The following is a 25,922-nucleotide window of genomic DNA, read 5'->3' as shown; positions in this document are numbered from 1 at the left end:
AATTGAGTTACGCGACGACTGCCAGTTACTCCTCCCATCCTATGCGGACTTCCTGTTTCCCTAGGCTGATGTAACCCTGACGTTGGTTAATTTGGGTTTGTCACGATAATATCAGCGCACGCCCATTTCTCTGGGCCAATTCTGGAAATTACTTTGACTTGACGCAGTTGTAACACTCGGATTAATTAAATTTGTTTTAGTGCGCCAAAGTTAAAATAATTATAATTTATTTTTAGTTCGACTCGACTCGACTCGACCTACGTTTTCTACAAACTTTGAGTTGTTATTCCACATGACTGCTGTTGCTTTAAACTTTATCCCCATCCATCAATCTGTTTTATTTGCTTTAAAAAGAAATAAATGGTTTCGCTAACAAAATCTTACTGAAACTAAGCCCGTATCACAGATTTATTTGAAAACAATTGTCCACATGTAACTGGGAATATTTGATTTATATTAGGCTGCGATTGAGGCAAAAGGGCGTTTATATATTTGTAGGTGGTCTTTACGCTGCCCAAAATGTAACCTGTTGACCGTTATTTGCCGATATTGATTGAAGCGTGATGGCTATGAAAAAGTTTTATGAATGAACCGGCGTCATTGCCTTTGGGTTTGGAATCTCGTTTATTGATTGAAATTTATTATGCTTTAAATAGGCGACCCATAAAAAAGGTGAAAGCTACATGAATCTCTTTAAGCCCATGGAGCTCATCACATCTAAGTCTTTAAAAGTCAAAAGGATTGAAAGTGTATTGAAATCAGATGGCAACTTGTATCAATCATTAATGTAAATAAAAGTCAATTGAAGCATATAATGAAGTATTTTACTTTGTTGCCTAAAGTTAATTGCCATTGGCTTTGAAAAATGCCACAAGTGAAAATAAAATAAAAAAAAAAACAGGCAATATATTAATTTGAAAATAAAAAGGAAAAGTGCTTTGGGCCAATTACGACCGAAGCATCCATCCACAAATTCTTAAAGAGCACGACAAGTCTATTAAAATGTTCTTATAAATGGTATGGGTTAATTGGGTATTGCCAAAAAAAAATTCCAAGCATGTTTATTGATTCACAATTTGTGGCCTTAAACAAAGGGACCAAAAACAAAATACAGAAACAATTTTTGGGAAAGGTTGTGCTTATGTGTATGTGTCTAGACTTGAATAAAGGTAGTCTAGTCTTGTTAAAAGTAGAACACAATTTATTGGCCTTAATTATGGAGTTATTTTAATAGCTATCGGTACTATTATAAAGCTGAAATGCTTTAATTTTAGATTTGTTCCATCATGTTTGTATGATGGAATATATCAATACCTAAAAATAGGTGTTATAATGTATTACAATTTCTAACAAGCATAAAATTAAAATTCTTTAAAACTGAATATTGTGAGAACAGAAATAATATTTTTTATAAATAAAACCGATTTAATGTTTTCAATATTAAATCGTTTACATTAAAATTATTTTTTATTTTGATTAAAAATATATTAATTTTAATTCGAAATTAGATATGCAAAAACCTACTATCAAATTCAAATTTCTTTTGGAACCTCTGCATTCCTTGTGCAGCAAGTCAATGTGTTGATAACCAAATTTCCTGTCACCCTGAGCGTCATCCCCAGTAAGGAGTGTTGATATTGTTGACTCAATTTCCATTTTAATTTCATTAGCATGATGATGGGAACTCAAAGCATGCCACATGGCATACTCACCCACATATACACACAAATATACACTCACCCACACGTGATGCTAATGAGGCTATAATATAAATTGCTTAAATTGCAAATAATGCAAAAAGTTAATATTTAAGCCAGAGGAAGATGTTGCGTATACCCCGAAGAGACTTTGGGTTCATGGAGCTATTAACAGCAATTTGCTTAAATTGTACATCAACAGCTGAGCAAGCAATAAAACATATAGTCCTTGTGTGTGTGATTGTGGGTGCTTATGCGTTAGATATATAAATTATGCATTTGCCTTCTGAAAGACAAACGAAGAAATTTTGCAGACTTAATAAAATGGGCATAATATGTTACCCGGAAACTCGCATTAACAACACACATGTTGAACGTTGACATGAAGCCTGTGGAATAATAGAAATGAATCCTGTGCAAAGGATGAGTCCATTTTTTTTTGGGATGCTCCACGATAAGTGCTCATTTATTTCAACATCTTTGTGGCCAGCTTAGCATAATCTGAGCATACTTAAAGTTCTTTATAGTATCTTCAGCTTTGATTGTTAAAGAAATTTAATGGAGTGCTAAAAACCGAGAGCAGTGTCAAGCTGATAAACTATCCTTCTGGGGCAGTAGCCTCCTTGCCACCAGCTTTACTTTTCTACGGAAAGTTCAACAAAGTTCTTGGCATGGGCTGCATTTTGTCGTCTGAAGTTCAACCATTTGGCTGGTTTCGTGGTTACTTTCATTATTGTTTTAATTGGAAGCAGCTGTTTGGTTTACAGCCTTAGCCTTAGTGGCTTTAAAAATTATGTGCGCAATCAATTGACTAAAAATTTGATTAAACTTGCTTTGCAGAAAGCAAGCAGAAATTTCGCTTAGGCATTAAATTGAGTCGATCTTGTTTTATTGCTACTATATATAAATTTCTGAGCCATGTACAAATATTGAGAGTAATTAAAAGATAAATAATAATAAATTGGAATTATTTGGCTTTATCTGTAATGAAGAATAACTACAAAAAATATTATTAATTGATTTTAATTGATTAATTGAATTTTAAATGCACTCAGCTACATTTCTCAGCTTACAGTTGATTGAATAGCCAAGTTTTGTATTGTTTTCATTATTTATCATATTTTCCGGGAAGTACATTTAATGCATCTTATAATTAGATCCATGAGCACATCATGTGTCAGCTTGCATGATTGCTCGCAGTATCAATTAATTTGACATCAACACTCCAACAGCAAATTGATGAACCAAAGTGTTAATGAGTCATTAGAAATCATAGAAAGGAAAATACAATTATTGACCTCATATTGATATCCTCATGGACACACAACCCAGCCTTTCCTATGTTGGCAACTAGTTGCTCATCTATCATCATTGAATGGGTGCCTGTTGTTTCCAGGAAAGCTTTTACAGTTTGCAGTCCGCTTCCCATACACCGCTCACACCACCCATATTTACAGCATCTTAATTGAATTTCAATTTTCAATTTCGCCTTTTAATTGAATTCAATGAAAAAGTGTCGAGGAAGTGTCAGCGCTTTGTGTGCAACTCCCCACATCCCTACAATGCCACACCGTCATCCAGCTAACAGCGCGCAAAGCTCACCCGCTTTGGTGATGCCAGCGTTGATGGTTGTTGTTGTTGCTGTTTATTCAGCTGTTGCTGCTATGATTGCTGCTGCTGTTGATGGCGCCATCGATGCGACAAAACATACACTACACCCACACTCACACCCACCCAACCACACACCCTCGACCAGCCGCAATCCCAAGTCCCTTTAGCCAAGCGCCCTTCATCAGACCATCAGCCATTGGGCTCCGCAATTGGCTTGGTCTGATTGAGTATATTCACTGGCATTGGTTTGCGACTGACTGAAAAGTTGTAAAATTGATTGGCCAGTAAACATGGGCGAACCGAGAGATAAACAAGCCATTATGCTAGCATAATGTGCAAATGTCAGAAATTGAACCCTATTTGATAATTGTCAATGACTTAAAGCATCGCATTTAAATTATTATTGCAATTGTAAAAATAAGTATGTTTTTATTTGTTGAGGTTGGGTATTTGTGTTAAACAAATCACAGTATCAACTTAAAATGTTTACCATATTTTAACAATTATTTATCATTATTCTGAGTCAGCTGATTCTATATAATATATATTCAAATTTAATTTCAAATTGCTTAAGCGAAGCAAATGAAAATTTTAACCTGTAATTCTGAAGTGAATTTTAATAATTATGAGATTAATTTAAGGGCTTACAAAAATAAATGCTTATACAACTTTACTCTATAATATCTGTATCTGTGTTTGCTTTTCTGAGTGGAATACTGTGTCTGCATCTGGCTGTGGTCTGTCCCATTTTGCCGATTTCAGAACCGATGTCGCGCTTCCCATACAAATGCAGCCTGTTTTGCAGTCATCATGCTTGCTTGTGTATTTCTGGCTTAGTTCATATGGGATTTATGCCACTCAGCAATGGATATATCACACAATGCTCGCGGATTTGCAATCGCGTCTACTTTTCTGCCACCGGCACACACACACACACACACACACACACACACACACACATATCTGTAACACTGAAAGGGTATTAGGCGACATTGCCGAAAGAAATAAAACGAGCTGAAAAGAATTGTATATGTATATGTATGCAAATTGCTTTGACAGTGGAAATGCGGTCTGGGTTGTGCCATTGTTGAGATTACTATTATTATGAAAATATGCATATTACTTACAACTTGACGATGGATGCTATGATTCTGCCTGTTATACGAGAGCTTAAATGCGTACAAGACATGCCTTTTGATTGCGGCTCTGATTTGGATAGCTCAGCAGTGCTTTGCTGAAAATATTCTCGGCATACTCGTAAATCGCATTTGTATTGCAAAACGTTTGTTGCTTGTGGCACATTCAATTTGAAATTCACATTTGTGACAAATTGCGCATCGTTTGCCCCCAAGGTCCAAATCTATATTCCCTATCGATGCCAAAATACAATAAATACTGGATATATAGTTGGCACACCGCCGTCTCTCCCTTCATATTTCCTTAGTATTTCATATAAAATTTATGGGCACTTTGAATATTGTAAAAGTTTTAAGTCGGAAATTGGGCAAAGTTATGAAAATAATCGTTAAGTAGCAGCAAAGCGCATATACATATTAAAATTGTGCTTAAGACCGGATAATTTTGCTTCTGGGCAAACTCAGCTTTTAACAACAAATGCATAAATATAAACTTGTATGTAATCAAATAAATGCTCTCTAAATACATATATATTATTATTAATTCGATTTGCAAGCCATCATAATTATATACAATTAAATTGTAACACCAGCTGTGCTCTTAGCTTAACTCACTTGCAGTATTCTTAAATTCAATGCTTAACATTTATAATTCGAACAACAAATAGATAAAGAGATATATATATATATAAGATTGGGTTTCTCAAGAACACTAAAGGCTGCTGCGGCACTATGTCCGCTTTCATTGTCGATTTTGTCGTTTTCCGCTCAAATGGTTGATTGGCTTCCGAAAGAAAGGTAACAAATATGAAATGACAAACCGAAACAGAATTACAAAAAAAAAATGCTTAGCAGTCGATTTTGTGAAGTTGGCGGTTGACTAAGCTTTGGCTTTTGTCTCAGCAGAACATTATTTAGTAGTAGTACACGAACACCAACAAATATAAATGGGGAGACCATTGTCTTGCCCCAAAACCCATTGGAAAAGTGGTTTCACATTGTGCAAGAGAAACAAGAGAAATACGTGCGCTGCCTTTAGACACATTCCTTTACTGTACTGTGTGCACAGTGTCCTAAGATGAGTGTTTAGTAAAATTTTTATATATTATATATATTTAATTTGAGCCAAAATATATGTGTTTGACTAGTCCTAAACTCAGCTTTAACTACATTTAGTTTTTTTTTTTTAAATATATATATATAAATATCTATTTATTTTATAATTTGCTGCCACTGTGCGTAAGTAGTAGAATTTTGGTTTGTCAATTTGGCATTGACGGTCCCCATTGCCAAAGTCTTCGACTGCACCTTGATTAATGTGATGGCATGACATACGTCGTCTCTTTACTTCTCTTGTCCTGTACCCTGCTCTGCTGCCATTAGCAGGCTCTGTGCCACAGAAATTTTGTGTTGTAGCTGTGGCTTGTGGTGACACCAGCTTGTGAGGCAACTCCACGTCTTTCAGCATTTCAGCAAGCATTCGCATTATTCATTGGAGCCAAACTGTTGATTACTTTAGCACTGCTGTGGATCTAAGCTGTTGATTTATTTTGTGGACCATTCGAGTTGTTGGTCAAATTTAATCCGTAAAGAATTGTGGTAACTTTTGTTTTTAACAAAAATGCAAATATTTAAAACTATTATTCTTAAAATTCAAAATTGCGTCTATTGCTTAAATTGAATTTATTTCCAAATTGAATTCAAGTTGTACATGTTGTACACCAAAATCAATAATATTATTTCATTGATGTAAATTTTTGGGTTTAGTACGAAACAAATGTTATCTCTTTACATTATATGCACAACAAGGACTCAAACTCATTTAACTGTATTACTGCAATAAATAAAGGCTTAGAGTAAACAGATCAAGGAGCTGTGTCTGCCGTGAATGCAGTAAAACGTGCTGCTGGACTCTGTTGCTATCCTTAAGGGTACTCTGCGCACGATGGCACGTAATTCTGGTAATACTTGCCACCATCTGAAATTTGTTATTTACAATGTTGCAGCAGGTGGCGTGCATTGAATCGTCGTTTAGTCGTTGCACAACGTGGCAAGCTGGAGTTGCAGCCTTGGCCTTCGGATTTTCGCTTTATATTCCTGCATTTTATCTTTGTTGTCTTACATGGCGTATGTGGAAAATTAGCATGTTGCACAATACATTGCATATTTTCGGGCGAACGTCGAATGCATTTAATACGAGTTGCACAACAAAATACATTGGACAAATGTGAAATTTACGAGCTACACAAAAAAAGAAATTTAACAAATTGTAAATTTAAAGTTAATAATCTAATGCAATCATTCAAATGTAAATTCTGAATATTTCCCGAGTTGTTATGAATGATTGGCAAACAGGGCACTTGCATGTGGCACGCAGAACGGTCCTAATGCAACTGCTGCAAAACACATGACCACAGATGGTCGAGGCAGGTTTGCGCTGTTGCACACATTTCAAACACACTGGACACTTGTAGGGCTCCGAAACCGCACTTAAACGTTGGTTGTGTGACTGCTCAACGAGATTGCGCTCAGATGAAGCGGATCTAAATGGATAAAAAGTAAATGGAGTTGCTGCTTCATTGTCGCCAAGTATATTCAATCTATCAAGCAATGCCAGAGAATGGGCAGGCATTTCCGGGAGAGGTTCAATATGAGGACATCGTAGGCAGGAATTGACAGAAGCATTCCCACTTCGGCTGATGCTTGTTGGAAGATCCTGTGCTCGAGATGACAATGCAGCGTCAATTGGATTGATGTCACTATAAGAACATGCTGGAGCATCCATGAGAATATCTGTAAATTGTTTGACATATAATAAAAATTAATTATAAAAAATATTTACAAAATGAGCAGGCCAAGTTAAAATGAAAAGACTTTCGCATCTAAGCTACGAGCGATTTGAATTTTGCAAAATTCTTCGTATTGTACACAGTAAAAAAAAGCCTGCTACTTGTATCTCTATCAAACATTCTACTAATCCGACTTACCATTTTCAGTACCCATTCTAAGACTTTCCATGCTCAGCTCCAGATTATCAAATTTTTGTTTTACTAGAATTGCCAAACCAGATAACTGTTATGATTCTATATTTTATGAATCGTAATGTGTTTGCTTACTGAGTGACAATTCCGCTTTTATCTCCTTGATTTCTTTTTCAGTTCTACGCCAATCGGATCGATTCGATTCTGCATTAATGTTAGGGACTTCATCTGAATGGTTTACTCTTGAATTCAAGCCTAGAAAATTGTTATCATAATTCATGTATAACAACTTGAAGTATCGATCATCTCTTAAGCATTTTGTATCGATACGTTTCAAGCTCTCCAAAACGTTCTGCAATAAATACGTAAAATTTAAGATAATGACAAAATATAAGATAATGACAGTTCTGACTTGTGGCAATTGAGTTCCCTTCGAGCCTCGCGTTGGATATGCCATTATGTTAGACTTAAGTACAACCTCCGCTAATACTAAAGATTTTTTTTTACCAGAATTTAAAACAACTGAAAATTGTATTTAATTTGTTGCCAACTTGAAGCGAGTCTAGTAATATCTGAGTCCACATACAAAGCTGGCATGATTGTAACATTCCTGTTAATATTCATTCCCTGATTCAGTTTGAATCTAACAGATATAGTCAATTCAAATTGATGCTGATGATGCCATTTCAAAGTTGTGGTGTGTACTATCTGTGAATACCTTGGCATGTGTCTGCACGTACTTAATCACATGGAACTCGGTGAAAAGCCGCTCTGACTTTCCATTCACAACATAGTCATATAAAATCTATGCCAGCAGCTTTGCAGTCAACATCATCCTGTACGCTGCCAAAGTCTTTAACTGTTTCGTTTTAGACGGTTTACTTTTATGACCTACAACAGAGCAATGCTGTAGACAGATGAGCGCATATGTCATCCTTTCACACACACAAACACACAAACACACACACACAGACACAAACACACACACACACACAAAAACACACGAACATTCACCTATCTAAGTGGATGGGTATGTATTCGTTGAATTCAGCCAGCTCTTTCAAAAGAAATTCTGTTTGATTGCAGAGAATAAACAAGTGAAGGCAGCTACAGTGCACATCATCTATTTGCGAGGGTTGCTCATCAAGTAATGAGTTTTTTCCATTCATTACATTAGTAAAATTAATTACAAGCAGACGAAATACATTATCTTGATATGCGCACATCAACAAATATAACACAATATAAATAGTATCCTTTCACATTTGACATTTTAATTAATAAATATATTCAAGACTAGAATGGTGGGTTCGGTTCTCTTAGATTATTTACTTATAAATCGACCCTCGTGAATAAGTGACTGTGTTGATTTGTCTTCCATTTTTTTTTTTTTTTGTGGCATATGTTGAATTTTACACAATTTTGCCTTGGAGTGGGATTTTATCCATACTTTGCGCTCCAAGCTTGCGGTTAAGTGCTTTTCTTTTTGATGCTGCTCAGGCTACAATAACAATTTTAAATTGTCGTTTTTATTGATAATAATGCAGTTAGAATGTTGTTTAATGTTGATTTATTGAGTCGATTTGAGTTCGCCAAATGTGAATTCGGGCTCTATGCGGGATATGTGCTTACAAAGGAAATAAAGGATATTTTTAAGCGCTTGTCGTAATAAGTGTAATGCGTTCAATAAACCATTTTTAATCCCATAAAGTATATACATATATATTTTTTAATAAAGACATTTCGGTTTATTGTTACCTAAAAATGAAGTTGTCAATAAGAATATAAGTCATGGAAAATTGTCTTCTTTTGAAATTAAATTTGATAAATATCAAATTAAGCCGTTCATCTTGAAATGTTTTTGTTTCGAATTTATTTACATATTGAGCGAGTCATTTGACCAACTCACATCCATTAATGATTTAGGCTGGCTGTCAACAGCAGATGAAAGCAGCCAGACTCACTTGACTCTTCGAGTGTATTCGACCATCCACAGAAAATTTCGCCTCTCATTGAGACGCACTTGCATTGATTTATGTATTGGTTCGGTTGAATTTAAAAATATATATCTGTATGCCGAAAAAATCAATGCTCTATTCTGGTGTAGTACAAAATTTAAGCAATATAAACAATAAACACCTGGCACAGCTATGGTCTACTAAAAATAAACAACTCACACTTTTTGCTGGGCCAGATATTGAACACTGTCCAGCAATGTCTGTGCCATAAATAAATCAAAGAACTTTAATGCCGCCAATTAGCAGGCCACATGGTTACTTTCCATATCGATTTGCACACATCCATACAACAAACCAAAATAAGCTAAAGCACAAAGCCAAAATATATTCATTTTGACATGTTTGGCAATTGACCTTTCGCTTTTGACTTAACGCTGTATTTGTAATTGCGTCTGGTTTTGTATGTGAAGCTGTTATGTGTAATGTGTGCACAATGGATAATATCTATGCTGATTCGCTGACATCCGTCTTGCGATGTCTATTCATTAATGATTATTTTCTACTCAATTACAATTTGCATAATTTAATTAATTGCATTTGTTTTGAGAGCTGTGAAAGGATTTTTGGGTAATAAATTGCTTGCTTGGCATATAATAGAAGATATACAAATGAAACAGTTGACAAGAGAGAGAGAGAGAGAGAGAGAAAGAGAAAGAGAGAGAGAGAGGTTCGCCATTTATTTTAATTTATTTTGATTCTTAGGAAACTTTTAGTATAGATTCGTATAAGCTTATTAGGTTTAAATATGCCATTGGCCTCTCTGGTTTACCCGATTCGTAACTCTAGATTTTGGTTAAGTTCAGATAATAATCTATAATATGATGGGATTGATGGGATTGGCACATACGTTGCCATTAAATTTGATTAGTCAAACTGCTGAATGCCAAACACGAATTGTTAAGCGCATTTCATTTTGGCTGTTGTATTTGCACTTAAAACAAATGAGCCATTTAACACGCAACGCTAATGAGCCAAACACTTGACTTTTTTGTATTTGCAGCTGAGGATATACATCTGAACGATTTATATACACGCTACCGGCAGAGGCTGCGCAAGTCGCTCTTTAGATCGGGGCTGCTCACATCGCTGGTGGCATGTGTCGTGTCCATAATAATTGGCGTCGTTTACGAGCAGGTAAGTGCAACAGCACTAACTTTTAGTTGTGGAAAGTTAATGTGTGTTGGGGATTATAGCACCTGTTGCAGACACTGCTGCTGGCATTGGCAGCCCTAATCTCCGGCTCGATACTGACGGGGCTCCAGTTTCCGGCTGTGCTCAGCTCACCAGCGGCAGCCCTGGCCTTTGCCATTGTCACCACCTTCTCCCTGGGCACCATTGCGGCCATTACAGGCAGCGAGCTGGCTCCACTGCCCATGTATGCATTGTTTCTGGTAAGTGGCCCAATCGCTGGGACAGCCAAGCTGGCTGCGTTAGTTGGACTGTTGGATTGTTGGATTTTGAACATTAATATGAGCATGTATTGGCATTGCAGGGCATCCACACAATGCTGCCCATTTCCTGGCCGGTCTCTGTGGTGCTGGCGCTATTTATGACTGCCATACACATTGTTTATAGAATCGGCTCTAGTCCGGACTACGCACCCAATCTGCCAATGGTAAGTTTATTTGTTTTTATTATTTCAAAGAGGATTCCGATCACAATTTAGTCGTAAAAGCAACAGATTTCTATGTGCAGGTCGAAGTCGATGTGCATTGTATGTTGAAATATTATTGATTTTTATCTTGTGTGCACGTTGAGAATTTGTTTATTTATTTCAAGTTCACAGAAAATATTATCTCTGCCTTGCCGTTTAACTTGTTGTTTCTTCTGCTTTTGTAATTACCAGCTTAAATGCTCAGCTGATATTATTAATATACAAGAATGTACTCCAAGACTACGCAATTATAACATTGTGATAACTACTCATTTTAATTAATTCTAAAGCTGCTAAACTTTAATTGGCACAACTATATACAAACAGTTTGAAGCTAACCGAATGAATAGCTCTTATTTAATCTGCTTTAGTTGAAGTGGGTCCAACAAATAACTTGTTTAGTTTTGCGAACAATTTCCCCCTCAGCGCAATTTGTGTGCTCTGATTGTGGTTGACAGGGCTCACCCAGCGTTAATTAGCTGGGACACAATGTTGGGAATTCCGATTACGGGCCTGTGGTTAAACATAGTTGGATTCGGTTGCTGCCTGACTGCCTGCCTGCCAATTGGCTCCATCATTCAATGCTCTTGACATGACCCCGTTTAACTGTCAGTTCTTTGTTTTTCCCTCTCTCTCTCTCTCTCTCTATCTTTCTCTTTCGCTCGCTCATAGCTGTTTGGTGAGATTGTGATGCTGGCCAGCGCATCCGTTTCCGGTCTGTACTATCGCATTATGTCGGATGCGGCACACAACCGCACCGTGGATGGCACACGCACTGGCATCGAGCAGCGCGTCAAGCTTGAGTGCGAACGTGAGCAGCAGGAGCAGCTGCTTCTAAGCGTTATACCCGCTTACATAGCTGCCGAGGTGAGAGTACTTTTCAACTGTGTGCTTTTCAAATTGCTATTTTTCCCTCTATCCTGTTAATGGCAGGTCAAGCGTAGCATTATGCTGAAGATGGCGGACGCTTGCCAGCGAGCTGGTGGCCAGGCCTCCACATCGGCCACACGTTTTCATGAGTTGCACGTGCAGCGGCACATAAATGTCACAATACTTTTTGCAGACATTGTCAACTTTACGCCGCTGTCCTCCTCACTGACTGCCAGCGATTTGGTGAAGACACTGAACGATCTCTTTGGCCGCTTCGATCAAATCGCCCAGGTGAGTGCGAGTACTTATTATTAGTTTATTTAGTACAACATGTCATAATACCCCTCACAGGAGAATCAATGTTTGCGCATTAAAATTCTGGGTGATTGCTATTATTGCGTGTCCGGGCTGCCCATCTCGAGGCCGCAGCATGCCAGCAATTGCGTTAACATGGGCCTGCAAATGATCGATGCCATCAGGTAAGTTTCTCTATCTCTCTCTCTCTCTTTAATATGTCAACATTGGCGCGCGTTGCGTATACGACATGTTTGCCTTTGGCCATACCTTTTGACTCAATGTTTGGTGTTTGGTTTTTCTGTGCATGTCAAAGTGTGTGTGTGTGTGTGTTGATGTGTGGGTGTGCATGTGCGTGTGTTTGCTGTTGCCGCAAGGGCTTGTGCAAACGTTTATTTTACCTGTAGCACTTTGATAGTTTCTGTGCGCTATTGGGTTATAGGTGAATAAACACTCACACACACACCCACATAAGCACACACTCATCTCTGATACAAGTAAGTGTAAACACCCGGAAACTCATGCAACAATAAATTGAACTAGCTGTGTACTTCATGTAAGTTGTGTGTACATGAATTTTAAGCTTTAAACTGGGCCCAGATAAATGTCAAATTATTGCGATATTTTGTATTTTGCTGTCAGCTTATTGTTTTACTATGTCAGCTTTAATTGCCACAGATAGACACGTATCCCGTTTTTATTGCGCCTATTAAAAACGTATTATGCTATAAAAAAAGTACCCAAAAAAGATGGAACAAATAAAAAACAACATAAAATACAATATACAATATCAATACAAAAGCCATTTTATTACAGACTAGAATATTTGGCCAAATATCCGTGTACATAATGTCCGAGAGGTTCCTCAACTCTCAGCCGTATACTCTAACAATGGGTATTATCATCGTATAATCCGAGTTTTTATAGCAAATGATTTTTATTTTTTTCATTTTCGTTATTATTATTATTTTCCTTTTTTTTTAATCTACACCTTTTTGAAACTTATTTGGCGACAGACAGCTGAGAATATTTAAGTTTCGGCATGTTTCAGTTTTTGATGCCAATATTTTTATTGTGAGTCTCTACAATGGGCACATTTCTTTTGTGTTTGTTATTTTTTTCTGAGTCGGCCACTTTCTTTCATTTCATTTTAAGTATTTCTTTTGTTGTTGGCCAGAAGGCATTTGGCTTTTCAGCTTCTGGATGGCTGTTGCTGCTCAAGTTGCTTTCTCGCTTTGTTTGTTCTATGCAGATGCAGCCCATTAAGCAGCCCTTGTGAAAAATACAATTTTTAACGTTTTTTTGGGTGTGTCTTAAAGATGAAAGTTTAATTGTGCAGCGCAACAGACGCTTTCAGCTCTCACTTTGTGTTTGGTCTGTGCTTAGTCGCTGCTTGCTAATAAAATAAAAAACTATCCATAAAAGTAGGCAATGATTTTTTTTAATTTACCTGAGCATAACTCATGCTACAGCTTACTGACTAAGAACTTAAGAGTATGCTGTAAAGATGGTCCTTAGACTCGTGTATAATATTGAGAATACTGCAAACAGGATCTAAAAGAAAAGGCGCTTTGCAAAATAAGGCACATTCGAGTAATAATACTCCTGCATAATTAAATTTAATTTGTTAGGCTTTGACGAGCAAAAAAAAGGCCTTTCAAACAAACTTTTGCTCTTAAGCAACCTAAAGTTCTTCGCAGTCCTCATAATTGGTACAAGATGTTGTTTGCTTGTAAGTATTGCAATCGTAAAATGAACCCAATGATCCACACACATACAAAAACAAATAAACCAAAAGGGCTCCCAAGTGATTTGTTTTGTAAGGCGATTTGCTCTCGTTCTCGGCTCATTTGCTACAGAATACAGAATACTGTACACTTTACTATCAAAAACACTCTTTAAGGTTAATAACTCAAGGACTTGTTGGCCGGCCAACTCCACACAGTTGTTACGAGTACGAGTACGAGTACGAGTACGTACATATATATACATATATATGTATATATTAATATATATGTATATACGCTAATATGAGTGGCCTGCTTTTCGGTTAACCTGGCCAGGCCTTTGCCAGTCATACATCAGGGTTGAACTTGGCCTGTTGTTGTTTTATGGCTCATAAAATTGTGCTCGTTACACAACTATAGAACTAGTTGGCACATAAGTATGTAAATATACATATGTATATAGTGTACATATGCTTTTGTACTCAGCTCAACATTGCGGTTTTCATTGTTTGACTCGCTTCCCTCCCTCCCTCCCTCCCTCCCGTTTCGCTTCTATTCCGGCAGACACGTGCGTGAGGCGACCGGCATAAATGTTGACATGCGAATTGGCATACACACGGGCAACGTGCTCTGCGGCGTCCTTGGCCTACGCAAGTGGCAATTTGATGTTTGGAGCGATGATGTTACCCTAGCCAACCACATGGAAAGCGGCGGCGTTGCGGGGTAAGTCTTTGTTTATTTTTTCTCATTTGATGTGTCGTGCTAAGGCTAACTAGCAATACAAAACGTACACAATACGAATGTCTGCTCACAACGTGGTCAAAGGAAACTGCAGGAGGACTTGTGCTCCTACACCTCATAATAGGAATTTAAATGAGTATTCATGGACAGTGCAATTAAACACGCCTCTTGCTTCAGGCCATACCCACAAACAACTACAGCACAAAGCATATCGCAAGCAGGCATTGCGCTTAATTGTAGTATAAATTATTAGAATTGTGTGTGGTCTAAAATTAGAAAAACGCTCAGAGAACTGACACTTGTCGGTAATTATATCATTGGATTATATTAAATGAGCTCTGGCAAAAATTGTGTTGGACTTTGACCCATCACGATAATTTTTATTTTTTTAATTTTAGGAATGTGAATAAGTTATTTAAATAATTTTTCATACTCTCTCTAAATATTGATTTTAATTGGGAAAGCGAGCAGTGAGTTTATCTAGTACTTTAAGGTATAGATACTGTCTTGAATAACTTTTGTATGTATGGAGTTCCTTGATGATATGAACTATCAATCTGAATTGGTAGTCAGATCAATCTGTGATTAGGATAATTTATATGTGTAGCTAGTAGAGTTTGTACTGAATATGGATGGATGCATATATGGGTTACATGTTATAATGAAACAGCCTCTGCAAATTTACAAACAAAAAGGCAAATCAATATAAAAATAAACCACATAATTCTTATAATATTCCGGCTATTATCTGGTTTTGCATACGCATGTTTAAAAGCAATCTAGCTTGAATTGTGAATTTGTCCTTTATTTAGACCTGGATTTGTCTCTTGCCACATAGTCCCACTTATACTTGGGAATTGTGCACTGCCAGTTTTCATTTTCCAAGTGTTTTTCTTTACTTATATTATTTTGTAAGTGACAACCAACAAGTGTTTATTCCTCTTCGATTCAATTGACATGTATCTTAATATTTTGGGTCCTCTGTTCACACATGTAGATTGCAATTATTTGAAATTGAATTGAATCGAAATCAATGAGCCGAATGAAAGTCAGTCGCTTCCTTTGCTCGTTACGCACGAATTCATTGTGAATGCGTTACAAAAGCATAAATAAAATTACAAATTACGAAAGCCGAAAGGGCAAACAGAGAGAGAGAGAGCGAGAGAGAGAGAGAGAGAGAGAGGGGGGGAGACAGAGACAGAGAAAGAGAAGGAGAGAGATAGAGAGAGTGACAGGAGGAAAGCTATGTGTAAAGGTTCTTAATTTGCATGAAGATGAAGCAAATGAAACTAGGGCGAATAATATATGTGCATATGTATATTGTATCTAAAGCCCATTGTCATTTTTTACAGCCGCGTGCATATCACAAAGCAAACTTTGGACTTTCTGGGCGACAAGTTTGAAGTGGAGCAGGGCGAAGGCGGCGGTCGTGATGCTTATCTGGCCGACCATAAAATCGAAACGTATCTCATTGTGCCGCCCAGGGTGAGTGCTGTATTTCAGGTATTCAATTACGCGTTGCTTAACTAAACTGTCACGATAGCCCGCATATATGCATAGTGTGCCTCGGGTTGTGGAGTGCATAGAGCATACGGAGCCTGAGGATGAGCATGCAGCGCCAGCTAAGGAGGATAATGATGTCACCGAGAAGCTGCTGCCTGCGGAGTCACGTTCTCCTGTTCCTGTTCCTGTCTCTGTTGTCGGGGATGCGGGCGAGAGGATCTCACCCACCTCCGTGCACAGCCAGGATGTGACAGTGCCTGTGCCTCTTGCCTCCGCCGCCTCGATGTCCATCAAGGAAATGTCCGAGGAGGAGGATGATATCGCTATCACCGAACCGCTGGTGGGCAAGCAGCCGGAGCAAGAAGCCAACAGTGATGCTCCGTTACCAAATGGAGATCATCGCGGCAGCGGTGATTCTGCCGCATCGGAGTCGGCACCAAAATCTGCAGCACTGTCTCTTCCCACCGAGGATCTGCTTAGCATGAGTGGCAGCGAGAGTGGCATCTCAAACAGCTGCACCCAGGCAGCTGCTGCAGCAGCTAATGCGGCCATAGCCACGTCCACAACAACAACAGCAGCCGCAGGCATCGCTGCCGCCAACAGTTTAGCGGTGGCCGATGCACCTGAACGCTCCCGACGCAAGCTATCCGTTCAGGGTAAGTAGCGCTAAGCATATGTCATTTGGCTATTACACTTGGGTAACATTGTGAGCAAAACGATAAGCTGGCTTACATTTGCATATTTATCACTCAAAACTTGCTGGTCTTCTATAATTATAATTCTTGATTATTTATATTTGAAATAAAAGTACATATTTAGAAAGTTTTAAAGCCGAGAAATGTATTTAAATTTGTCTTTTTATTCTAAATGTTTATGTATGATTTTTAGTTACTCATTGTAAAGAAAGTCTCAAAGTCTATAAATCAAAATAAAAACATATAATTCATTTATTTTAGATAATTGTTTTTGCATATTAAAACTAATTTTAATATCAACCATTTAATATATTTGTTAGAAAATTTCTGCTTTTCATTTAATTACTAAAGTGACCCAACATTTGTTGAATTCCTTTGGGAAACCCCAGAAAAAACAGAATCAGAGCAAAAGTAAGAACAAATTCAGTGTACTTAAAATTTCTTGCTTTTCGAATTAAAGTTACTCACGTCACACATAATTTAAAATAAAATGATTTTCAAATTATTTATTAAAAGGTATTTAGAAAATATGATAAGACATAGATGATTGATGATATTAATCATACTTGACCCGTCGAAGAGCTTAGCATGGAGAAACGCAAATCGATTTATTTGACTATAATTCTGAATGACAAATAAATCGATTTGGGGCTCTCCTAAAATTATCTTCTGCACAAAATAAACGAAAATCAAATGCCAGTGTAAAGCTTGCTTGATATATTTAAGCCTTCATATAGTCATTAATTTGTTTAATTTGTTTTTTTCATTTTGGCCCCCCATTCAGGTCTGATGTCCTTTGCCGACAGACGCCGCTCTTCAGGCGCCTTCATCGAGGGACGCAAATTGTCCATCCACAGCGGCGAAAGTTTTCGCAGTCATACGGGTGAGTGACAACAGGGAAGAGGGAGTGACAATGAAGGGGGATGTAGCTGTGGACATGAAAAGAAATCTCATAAAACGCAACAGTTGAAAATCACTTTCGAAAATGAGCTTCAGCTTATGCATAATTTTATCGCTGGTCTCACAACTTTTGCATCATAAATTTGATGTGCTTGCATTTGTTTGTGGACTGACCTTTGTGCAAAAGTTTGCCATGGCCATGGCCACTGTTGACCAGGTGGTCCGTCTGGCTCACAACACTTTGCTATAAGCCCCCTTGGACATACAGCTGAGCTTCGTAAATGTTACCACTGCAGCTCCGGTGCTCTTCTGCCTTATCAGTTTTAATATTGGACCTCACGTGGCAGCTGGAAAATTGCCAATTGATGGCATTTTTGTTTCAGACACGTGCAAATTCGCTTGGGGCATGCATAAAGCTTATTAAAGATTCTGCTGAAAGTTAACAAACAAATTAAAATGTAGCTTAAAAGTCAAGGACTAAAGTTAATAATGGTAAACGGCTTTAAGGCTCGTTAATCATGTGAATGTCAAAATGTTGACAACGGCTTCAACATATTATTAAAGCTGAATCAATAAAAGGGAAACAGCTTTTGCTATTTTCGACATGGGTAGTTTCTTATAGTTGCATAGTTCTGGTTTTTGTTTGACTGGTAGTGGATATTTATTAGATTGAATAACTTACAAATCTATGACGTCTTATGAAATTGATTTGATTTATAATTCCAGGTCATGTCACACGCAATCGCCCCTCGTCAAAGATGACCAAATATGTGGAATGCTGGGGTGCCGATAAGCCCTTTGCCAATATAGCTGAATCGAAGCTCGTGAAAAACATTGGACTGGCGGTAAGTGAATGGTTGTCTGTGTGCCTATAGCCATTTACAGCTTTAAGAGAGCTCAGCCACTGGCAACAGCCGGACACTGGATTCAAATTAAATTTCAATTGCCAGGAAATGTCGCACAACTGGCCCAAATTGAATTTGACAGACTTTATTGCGTGGTCAAGTTAAAGCAAACAAAAAAACAGATATGATTTTTAAACCATTGTCAGACGGCTGTTTGCTGTTCCTATGCACGAAGACAACATCAGACTGGGTAAAGTTTATAATCATTCGCTTCCGACATCTTTGCAGAGCATTGCCATGATTGAATCAAATTTGCTGCCACCGGAGCGTAAATGTTTCAATTTTAACTTCTTGGGGCCGCCCACAGAGCTGAAGCCGATAACCATGTGGTATCGCAACACACCCCGGGAGGCAATGTACAGGGCACAGCCGGACACCCACTTCCGGTACGACCTGATTTGCGCCTTCGTGCTCTTCCTCTCGCTGGCCGTGGTGCAGCTGATTGTAATCGAATTGTAGGTGAGCTCCAATCCCAGTGGCGATTTGCTTGACCCAGATGTGCTCTTTGTAAATTGATAGGAACCTGGCATTGCTTGGCTCGCTGCTGGCCAGCTTCGTGTCCCTAGCCCTGTTTCTCTACTTGAGCAATATGTCCGTGCCAGATATGCATGCCTCGAACACTGAGCGCAATGGTCCCGGCCAGGTGGTGGCAAGTAGTCGGTATCTACGCCTGGCCATGTTCATTATCGTCAACATACTCATCTCATCCTGTGCCGTTTTCAGCGTGGTAAGTTAATGTCTTTGATTATGATTTCAACTATTCAGCACTAAATCACTTTCAGATTAACTACTCGCTGCCCGATGAGATTCCATTTGTGGCCAATAACAGCACAAATACCACGGATGTCTTCAGCAACAGCACTTTCCTGGAGGAACCATTAGACATTGCATATGCCATACCCAAAGCACCAATTTTCCTCTTTTGCTGTGCCGTCAGCTTGGCGGCCATATCGGCATTCCTGCGATCTGGATTCATACTCAAACTGATTGCCATGGTGGTCACTCTAATCGGACAGATGATTGTTCTCGGCTATAGCGATCTCTATGTGCAATACAATCTACTCAACTATGATAATGGGTGAGTATTGTTTGTGAATAAGTTAATATAAAAATAACTACGATTTCTTACTCCATCTGATCACATCTTAATATGATATGAGTTGATATCTTCTCGCCAAAATACTGGTATTCCTAAGTAAACAAAAAGTTGTTCATAAATGAAATCATCGTTCGACCAATAGTCTCTATGACAGCTATACAATATAGTGGTCTAATCAGGAGATTTGTCCTTCCCAAGATACAATTATTAATCACTCTTTAAAGTTAAAAAAAAGGTTTAAAAAAGCTTGTGAAATGCAAGTGCACCGCTGCAAGGTTTAACAATTTATTCTGTTGTTCATTTTACAGATTACGCCTAGAAGTGAAGGGCTTTCTGCTGTTGTTGCTCGTGATTGCCGTGTTGCATATACTGGACCGTCAAGGTGAATATGTGGCACGCACTGATTTCCTCTGGAAGGCAAAGCTGAAGGTTGAGCAGGAGGAGGTCGAAACAATGCGAGGCATTAATAAGGTATGCAATTTACGAGTAACGACTCAGCTGTAAAATGTTGCCCATGCATGTGCTATTTTAAAGATTCTGCTGGAGAATATTCTGCCGGCTCACGTGGCCACACATTTTCTACACCTGGAACGCTCTACGGAGCTGTACCACGAGAGCTACTCCTGTGTGGCGGTCATGTTTGCTTCCATACCCAACTACAAGGAGTTCTACGATGAGACGGACGTTAATAAACAAGGCCTGGAATGCCTGCGTCTCTTGAACGAGATCATTTGTGATTTCGATAAGGTAAGCTGACTTTGAGTTGTACTTATAAACTAAGCTTATCTAATCCTTGTGTGTGTATTTAATAGTTACTTCTGAAACCGAAATTCAGTGGCATCGAAAAGATTAAAACCATAGCCAGCACCTACATGTGTGCATCTGGGCTAAGGCCCGGCAAGGAGGATGGCGCAACGGTAAGTTATAACGATAGATCGGTCTAACAATCTATGTATCTGTGTTAATCAAAATCTCTTTAACGCTTTACTAATCCTGTATATAATACAATGCGAATTCCTGGCATGCCGATTATAGTCGCGTAGCTTTGCGGTAAGTCTATTTAAAACAAAAATAATTATAAAGGCATTTATGGTGCTGATAGATTTATCATAGTTTAGATATTATGAATTATCTTCCCAGTTTCAATAAGTTTTTAGATTTCAGGAGCTAAACGTAAACCAAAGATTCCTTGTCAGATTTTATCAATTTGTTGACTAACACATAACATTATATGTTAACATATTTACTAAACAAACATACGTTTTATGTTTGGCTTCAACCACACCTTTTCCCAGTTTAAAGGACTTATCACTGCCATATTATGTACTACATACATATAACAATGTCAACAAAAAAAACATTTGTGCAAAAATTGCAATAGCTGACTGATTTTCATTGATAGCAATTTATTTACTGTTTGAATGCTTCTTAATCTCTTCTTAGAAGTTTAATTAAACTCGTAGCACACGAAGCAGACCCACAACACTTTGTGCAGTCCAACAAAGACCCTTCACATAAAGGCAAAAAAAAGGGATCCAAATGAAGGTGGCCATTGGGCGGGGATTAGCCAAAGTTTAGGCGGCATACGCTCAATTGGCTTTTACTTTTGTTGACCAAACCAATAAAGCCGAATACGACCATAATGAAATACCTTAAAGCCAACTAACGCAATTTTTGTTCGATCTCGTTTCTATTCGTCTGTTTTTTGTGTTTTTTTTTTTTGTGTAGGATGAGAAACGCACCGAGGAGCACAATGTGGTCATTTTGGTTGAGTTTGCAATTGCTTTGATGTCCATATTGGACTCGATTAATCGCGAGTCGTTTCAACGCTTCCGCTTGCGCATTGGACTGAATCATGGACCGGTAATTGCGGGCGTGATTGGTGCCCAGAAGCCGCAATATGATATTTGGAGTAATACCGTCAATGTGGCATCCCGCATGGACTCCTGTGGCGTTATGGGTCGACTTCAGGTAAGACAACTACCAACAATAATAAGGCCTCGGTGACCTGTACTAATTAAAACACCTTAATTCGCAGACAACGGAAAATACAGCTAAGATATTAATGGGCGCCGGATACGAGTGCGAGTGCCGGGGTCTAACCTATGTCAAGGGCAAAGGCAATCTAGTCACCTACTTTGTAAAGACACCATTCGATGGGAAATTGTAAATGGATGCGACCAGTAAAAAACGCAATTTGTTGTTAATTATAATGCTATTTATGTATAGACTATTTTATGTTAAGGCATGTTGTTATTTATTTTTGGATTATTTCATTTTAGACATTTAAAGAATTTTAAGCATTTAATTTGCGTTGCACGTTAGCCATTACTTTAAGTATCTGTTTTAGTTAGTCTTTAGTTGTTATGTAGCACAATTTGTTGACAATTTTATGCGTAGCTCACATAAACAGCGAATAATTAATATATAAAATATTATGCGTATTCGTATCTAGTATAAACATACAAAATTGTGGAAAATTAATTAAAAACAAAAATGAAGCAAATTAGCCCACCCCTAATGAAGTAATCAATAATATATCTAATATAATAGTAATATATAGAAAGCAACCATATTTATTGTGTGCTCCAATAGATTGTGATTATTTGCTAATATATTACTTAGTCAAGTAATATATCGGAACTTCAAGATGACTATGTCGTACTCTATTGGAGCAATGTTTTAATTAGCATAACGTTAACCAAACTATGTGCCATCAAATTTCTAATACAACGGTTAATCTAATTTCAACGACCTCTAGCTAAATTCTGTACCCACGAAATTGTATATATTTTTGTACAATCATTTTTATATTGTGACACACTTTCTAACTATATGTAACACCTTGCTAGACAGCCATTAGAAACAAACTTCTTAGAAGTTATTATACGAAATAAAACCAACAGTGGAATTTTGCAGGGTGTTCTGCAAGGAATCCTAACTGAACATATCCCATCTAATACGCTATACCTCCGAGAAAACAACAATAAAATTTAACTTTCTAAACGTACTCTATGCATATCTTTGTATTTGCCAAAACAAATAACAATTTAACCACAATGTAATCGAAATATTTACGAATGTATTAAATATATTCATTTTGAGTTGAAAATATTATATACGAAAATTAACATTTTTAGGCATATTATAGTTGCACATACATACGATATAGCTTGCTGTGCTTTTTATATGTAATTAAATTATTAAAATAGGTACATTAACCAATTTGTTTGGCTATTAGAAAAGATTTGCTTATAGTTACTCAATAATTTTATCAAATACTATTTATTAAATAATATACAATCAAAGAGTTTTTCAAGTGTTTTTATTATTGAAAAATCGTAAATTGGTAAATTTTTGAATGAGTTATCTATTAGAATTACAATATGTTTAGTCAGTTAGTTAAAGTGCATTCATTTTAGAAGTTCTTCAATTAAGTTCTGTTTCAGATTTGATATATATTGTATATATTGTGGATCTTTCCATCAAACCTTGCATAATTTTTAACATCCATACGATTAATTAGAAAGAAATAATATTCAAAACAAAGACAGCCATAACTTATATTTCTTGCTTAGCACCAAATAATTTTGACTTAACTTAAATTTCTTACCTAACAGTTAATAATTTTGATAATGATGAAAATGCTTTTCATTACGTGCTTCGGTTTTATGAACCTGTCATTCTTGACTACCATGCGATATCACAGGCTGACAACTGAATATAAGAAATTTCTGGGCATTATACCCTATGGAAGGGAGCAACATCCGGTGATTTGTGAATGCGAATATGGATACAAATTATGCACCCTTGCAGCTGGTTATGAACTCCTATATTGGATATGTGTCCAATTTATTTCCGACCGCAATTTCATGAACAACGTGTTCTGGGCATTTAAATTGCCTTGGCTATTCCTCTATCTTAGAGGCTTGGTGTCGATTTTACTAGTCCACTATCAGCTTCTGTCGGAAGAGAATGCCGAAGACTACTTATTCAGTTACAAGCTGCATTTCGTGTGGCATGCGTTTGTCTTCATATTCTCTACATTTTGTTGGCTTAAAGAGCACCGTTTGCCGATGCAACAGCGCGCACATGAGATCTAAAATCATTTCACTTTACGTCGCACTGCTATAAACATATACATACGTATTTGTGGATAGCCGTCAAGTGGTGTCCGGTTACGTGCGCCTTCCATCAGCAAAATTTGAAATGTAAACGTGGCAATGCATTTGACATAGTCAGCACTTATCATCATTGTTGGATTTCTGGATTTGTAATATTACTCAAGTGGGGTCATAAATTGGATTACTCAACGCAGGCGCAGACTCGTACACAATTCAGTCACCCTTCAGGCGTTCATAACTTATGGACTTCAATTTTATTCAAATTATTGTACATACCATTTGTTTTAAATGTTGGTATATGTGATCAAAATGTTATTTTAATGTTTATGAAAATAATACGTATTTTAAAGCATACAAATTAGATACAAAAGCAAGATTAAAAACATACTTAATACTAACGAGATTTCATTAATTGTGTCTAACTGGAATAGTGTTTCTCAGATGGCATCAATGTTAATGAATATACATATATACAGATATTTATATGAACAGTACACAAGAAAAAAATAAACAAAACATGTAACAAATCACAGAAACTAATTCGAACAAATCGTATCTAACAACTAATTCGAGCACACATTATATATACATTCATAATTCGATATATGTTTTTTGTGGAGATCTTCGATTTAAAAGTGGGGCAAACACACTTTGCCTGCGAAAAGCTCCGAGACAACAGTTATCCATAGCGCCAGTACAAACATTATATATGAGATGCCAATTTTAAACGTATTCGGTAATTGGTAGGCCTGTCCGCCAATCTCTTCGATGTGAAATCCGAGGGGAAAAACAACGGCCGCCATACAGAATAGAACCATTGCCGCAAATCCCACCCAGCGTGCATATGGAATAACGTTGCGGTCCCAGGTGCTCGATGCCAGCAATATTATGGTTGTTGTGATGCAGATGCAACCAATGAATATGCACACGAGTGCGATCAGCCATTCGGGCTGCAGATCGGGCGTATAGCAAACTTGTGGCCTGTTGTACAGCGTCATGCAAGTCCACATTAAGCCGAGACGTATATCACCTGAAATTTACCAACAACAAAACATTGTTATTGTTTAGTATCTGTGTGTGTGTGTGTGTGTCGTTGGTATGTATTTTATGTAGCATCTACCAGCTTCCTCAGTAATGATCCAATCGGGCAGCGCCAGACTCACAATGGCAAACACATCGGCGGCCATGAACAGCGTGGCACTTATTGTTGTTAGTTTGTCCATATTTATTGCACAAATTTCACTTTTTTATTCAGTATATGTTACTTTCTTATTGTTTCTGCTCTAGAGTTGGCAGTGTGACCACATTTGGTGAGCACGAAAATATTTAGGTGCTGCCAACTCTCTGCCAAAAGAGAGCTGCCCACTCGAAAGCAATTAATCGATAGCCAATTATGATAGTTGCCCGGTGTTTTCAAACTGTCTTGCAACAAACTAAAGTTGCTTGTGCCTGTTTTATAAATAATAATAAATTGCAACTAATGATGCTTGATTAAGAAGTATATATCTTTGATATCTGCATTCAATCCAAATAGTGTTGTAATTATTTTTTTACTGAAAACATGTGTGCATCTTGATTATAGTGAAAGTTACATACAATTAAACGTTGTCATGTAAAAACAAGAATCTTGTTAGTTTGAATGTAAGAATGTAAGAATTTACATAGCTAACCGCCTCTCTCTACAACTCTTATCGATGTTAATATTTAATCGCTAATAAAACCAGGACAAATAAATTGTATTCAAAAGTTTGTCCGCAACTCGACCACTTAGCCCAAGAGCGCCTCAGGTGTTGCCAAGGCATTTGATAAACAATTACAATTACGCTTAAAGGAATTATAGTTTGCCATACTCGAATAAATGCGGCCAGCGGGTGCCGGTAAATGGAGAAGTGGACAGGACATACACAAACTAAGCTGACGTGTCCTTAGCTGTGGACAAGCACCTTTAATACCGCTTGTGTCATACG

The 25,922-nt window shown here is 37.5% G+C and overlaps 3 protein-coding genes across 4 annotated transcripts in view; 1 reads left to right on the top strand and 2 right to left on the bottom strand.

Moving 5' to 3' along the window:
- LOC6557116 (adenylate cyclase type 2) overlaps nucleotides 1-23,141 on the top strand; it is a 35,881-nt gene extending 12,740 nt beyond the window's left edge. The window contains exons 3-22 of one of the 2 annotated variants that reach the window (XM_032738006.2): nucleotides 10,444-10,577; nucleotides 10,637-10,834; nucleotides 10,936-11,058; nucleotides 11,770-11,964; nucleotides 12,031-12,258; nucleotides 12,319-12,446; nucleotides 14,553-14,711; nucleotides 16,082-16,214; nucleotides 16,273-16,888; nucleotides 17,712-17,810; nucleotides 18,554-18,672; nucleotides 18,961-19,187; nucleotides 19,252-19,459; nucleotides 19,515-19,810; nucleotides 20,140-20,302; nucleotides 20,366-20,578; nucleotides 20,644-20,748; nucleotides 20,867-20,881; nucleotides 21,560-21,802; nucleotides 21,870-23,141. In XM_032738006.2, the coding sequence (XP_032593897.1) occupies nucleotides 10,444-10,577; nucleotides 10,637-10,834; nucleotides 10,936-11,058; nucleotides 11,770-11,964; nucleotides 12,031-12,258; nucleotides 12,319-12,446; nucleotides 14,553-14,711; nucleotides 16,082-16,214; nucleotides 16,273-16,888; nucleotides 17,712-17,810; nucleotides 18,554-18,672; nucleotides 18,961-19,187; nucleotides 19,252-19,459; nucleotides 19,515-19,810; nucleotides 20,140-20,302; nucleotides 20,366-20,578; nucleotides 20,644-20,748; nucleotides 20,867-20,881; nucleotides 21,560-21,802; nucleotides 21,870-22,001 (3,734 nt within the window). In that variant the 3' untranslated portion in view covers nucleotides 22,002-23,141. The remainder of the gene's footprint in view (nucleotides 1-10,443; nucleotides 10,578-10,636; nucleotides 10,835-10,935; nucleotides 11,059-11,769; nucleotides 11,965-12,030; nucleotides 12,259-12,318; nucleotides 12,447-14,552; nucleotides 14,712-16,081; nucleotides 16,215-16,272; nucleotides 16,889-17,711; nucleotides 17,811-18,553; nucleotides 18,673-18,960; nucleotides 19,188-19,251; nucleotides 19,460-19,514; nucleotides 19,811-20,139; nucleotides 20,303-20,365; nucleotides 20,579-20,643; nucleotides 20,749-20,866; nucleotides 20,882-21,559; nucleotides 21,803-21,869) is intronic. The other variant, XM_001985405.3, reaches the window with a different exon arrangement.
- On the bottom strand, nucleotides 6,611-7,994 carry LOC116805551 (E3 ubiquitin-protein ligase BRE1-like). The gene is made up of 4 exons (XM_032738014.1): nucleotides 7,838-7,994; nucleotides 7,561-7,777; nucleotides 7,432-7,494; nucleotides 6,611-7,237 (listed from the first exon to the last, which is right to left on the bottom strand). The coding sequence occupies exons 1-4, from the start codon at nucleotides 7,880-7,882 to the stop codon at nucleotides 6,747-6,749; spliced, it is 816 nt and encodes a 271-aa protein (XP_032593905.1). The 5' UTR covers nucleotides 7,883-7,994; the 3' UTR covers nucleotides 6,611-6,746.
- A 1,111-nt stretch (nucleotides 23,142-24,252) lies between the features above and the next one.
- Nucleotides 24,253-25,264, bottom strand: LOC6557132 (uncharacterized protein C16orf52 homolog A). The gene is made up of 2 exons (XM_001985406.2): nucleotides 25,076-25,264; nucleotides 24,253-24,985 (listed from the first exon to the last, which is right to left on the bottom strand). The coding sequence occupies exons 1-2, from the start codon at nucleotides 25,176-25,178 to the stop codon at nucleotides 24,585-24,587; spliced, it is 504 nt and encodes a 167-aa protein (XP_001985442.1). The 5' UTR covers nucleotides 25,179-25,264; the 3' UTR covers nucleotides 24,253-24,584.
- Between the last annotated feature and the right edge of the window lie 658 nt (nucleotides 25,265-25,922).

The sequence above is a fragment of the Drosophila grimshawi genome, unplaced genomic scaffold, assembly GCF_018153295.1.
Source record: "Drosophila grimshawi isolate 15287-2541.00 unplaced genomic scaffold, ASM1815329v1 contig_44, whole genome shotgun sequence".
In the NCBI taxonomy this organism is placed as follows: domain Eukaryota; kingdom Metazoa; phylum Arthropoda; class Insecta; order Diptera; family Drosophilidae; genus Drosophila; species Drosophila grimshawi.
Note: the sequence above shows the minus strand (reverse complement) of the source record. Positions and strands in the feature narration are given on the sequence as shown.

Bases quoted from the DNA above. Each gene is read 5' to 3' on its own strand.
- LOC6557132 (XM_001985406.2), bottom strand. From the start codon at position 25,178: ATGGACAAACTAACAACAATAAGTGCCACGCTGTTCATGGCCGCCGAT. The intron at 24,986-25,075 runs GTAGATGCTACA...GGTAAATTTCAG, and splicing joins GATCATTACTGAGGAAGCTG to GTGATATACGTCTCGGCTTA.
- LOC116805551 (XM_032738014.1), bottom strand. From the start codon at position 7,882: ATGGCATATCCAACGCGAGGCTCGAAGGGAACTCAATTGCCACAA. The intron at 7,778-7,837 runs GTCAGAACTGTC...TATTTATTGCAG, and splicing joins AGGGAACTCAATTGCCACAA to AACGTTTTGGAGAGCTTGAA. The intron at 7,238-7,431 runs GTAAGTCGGATT...AACAATTTACAG, and splicing joins TAGAATGGGTACTGAAAATG to ATATTCTCATGGATGCTCCA.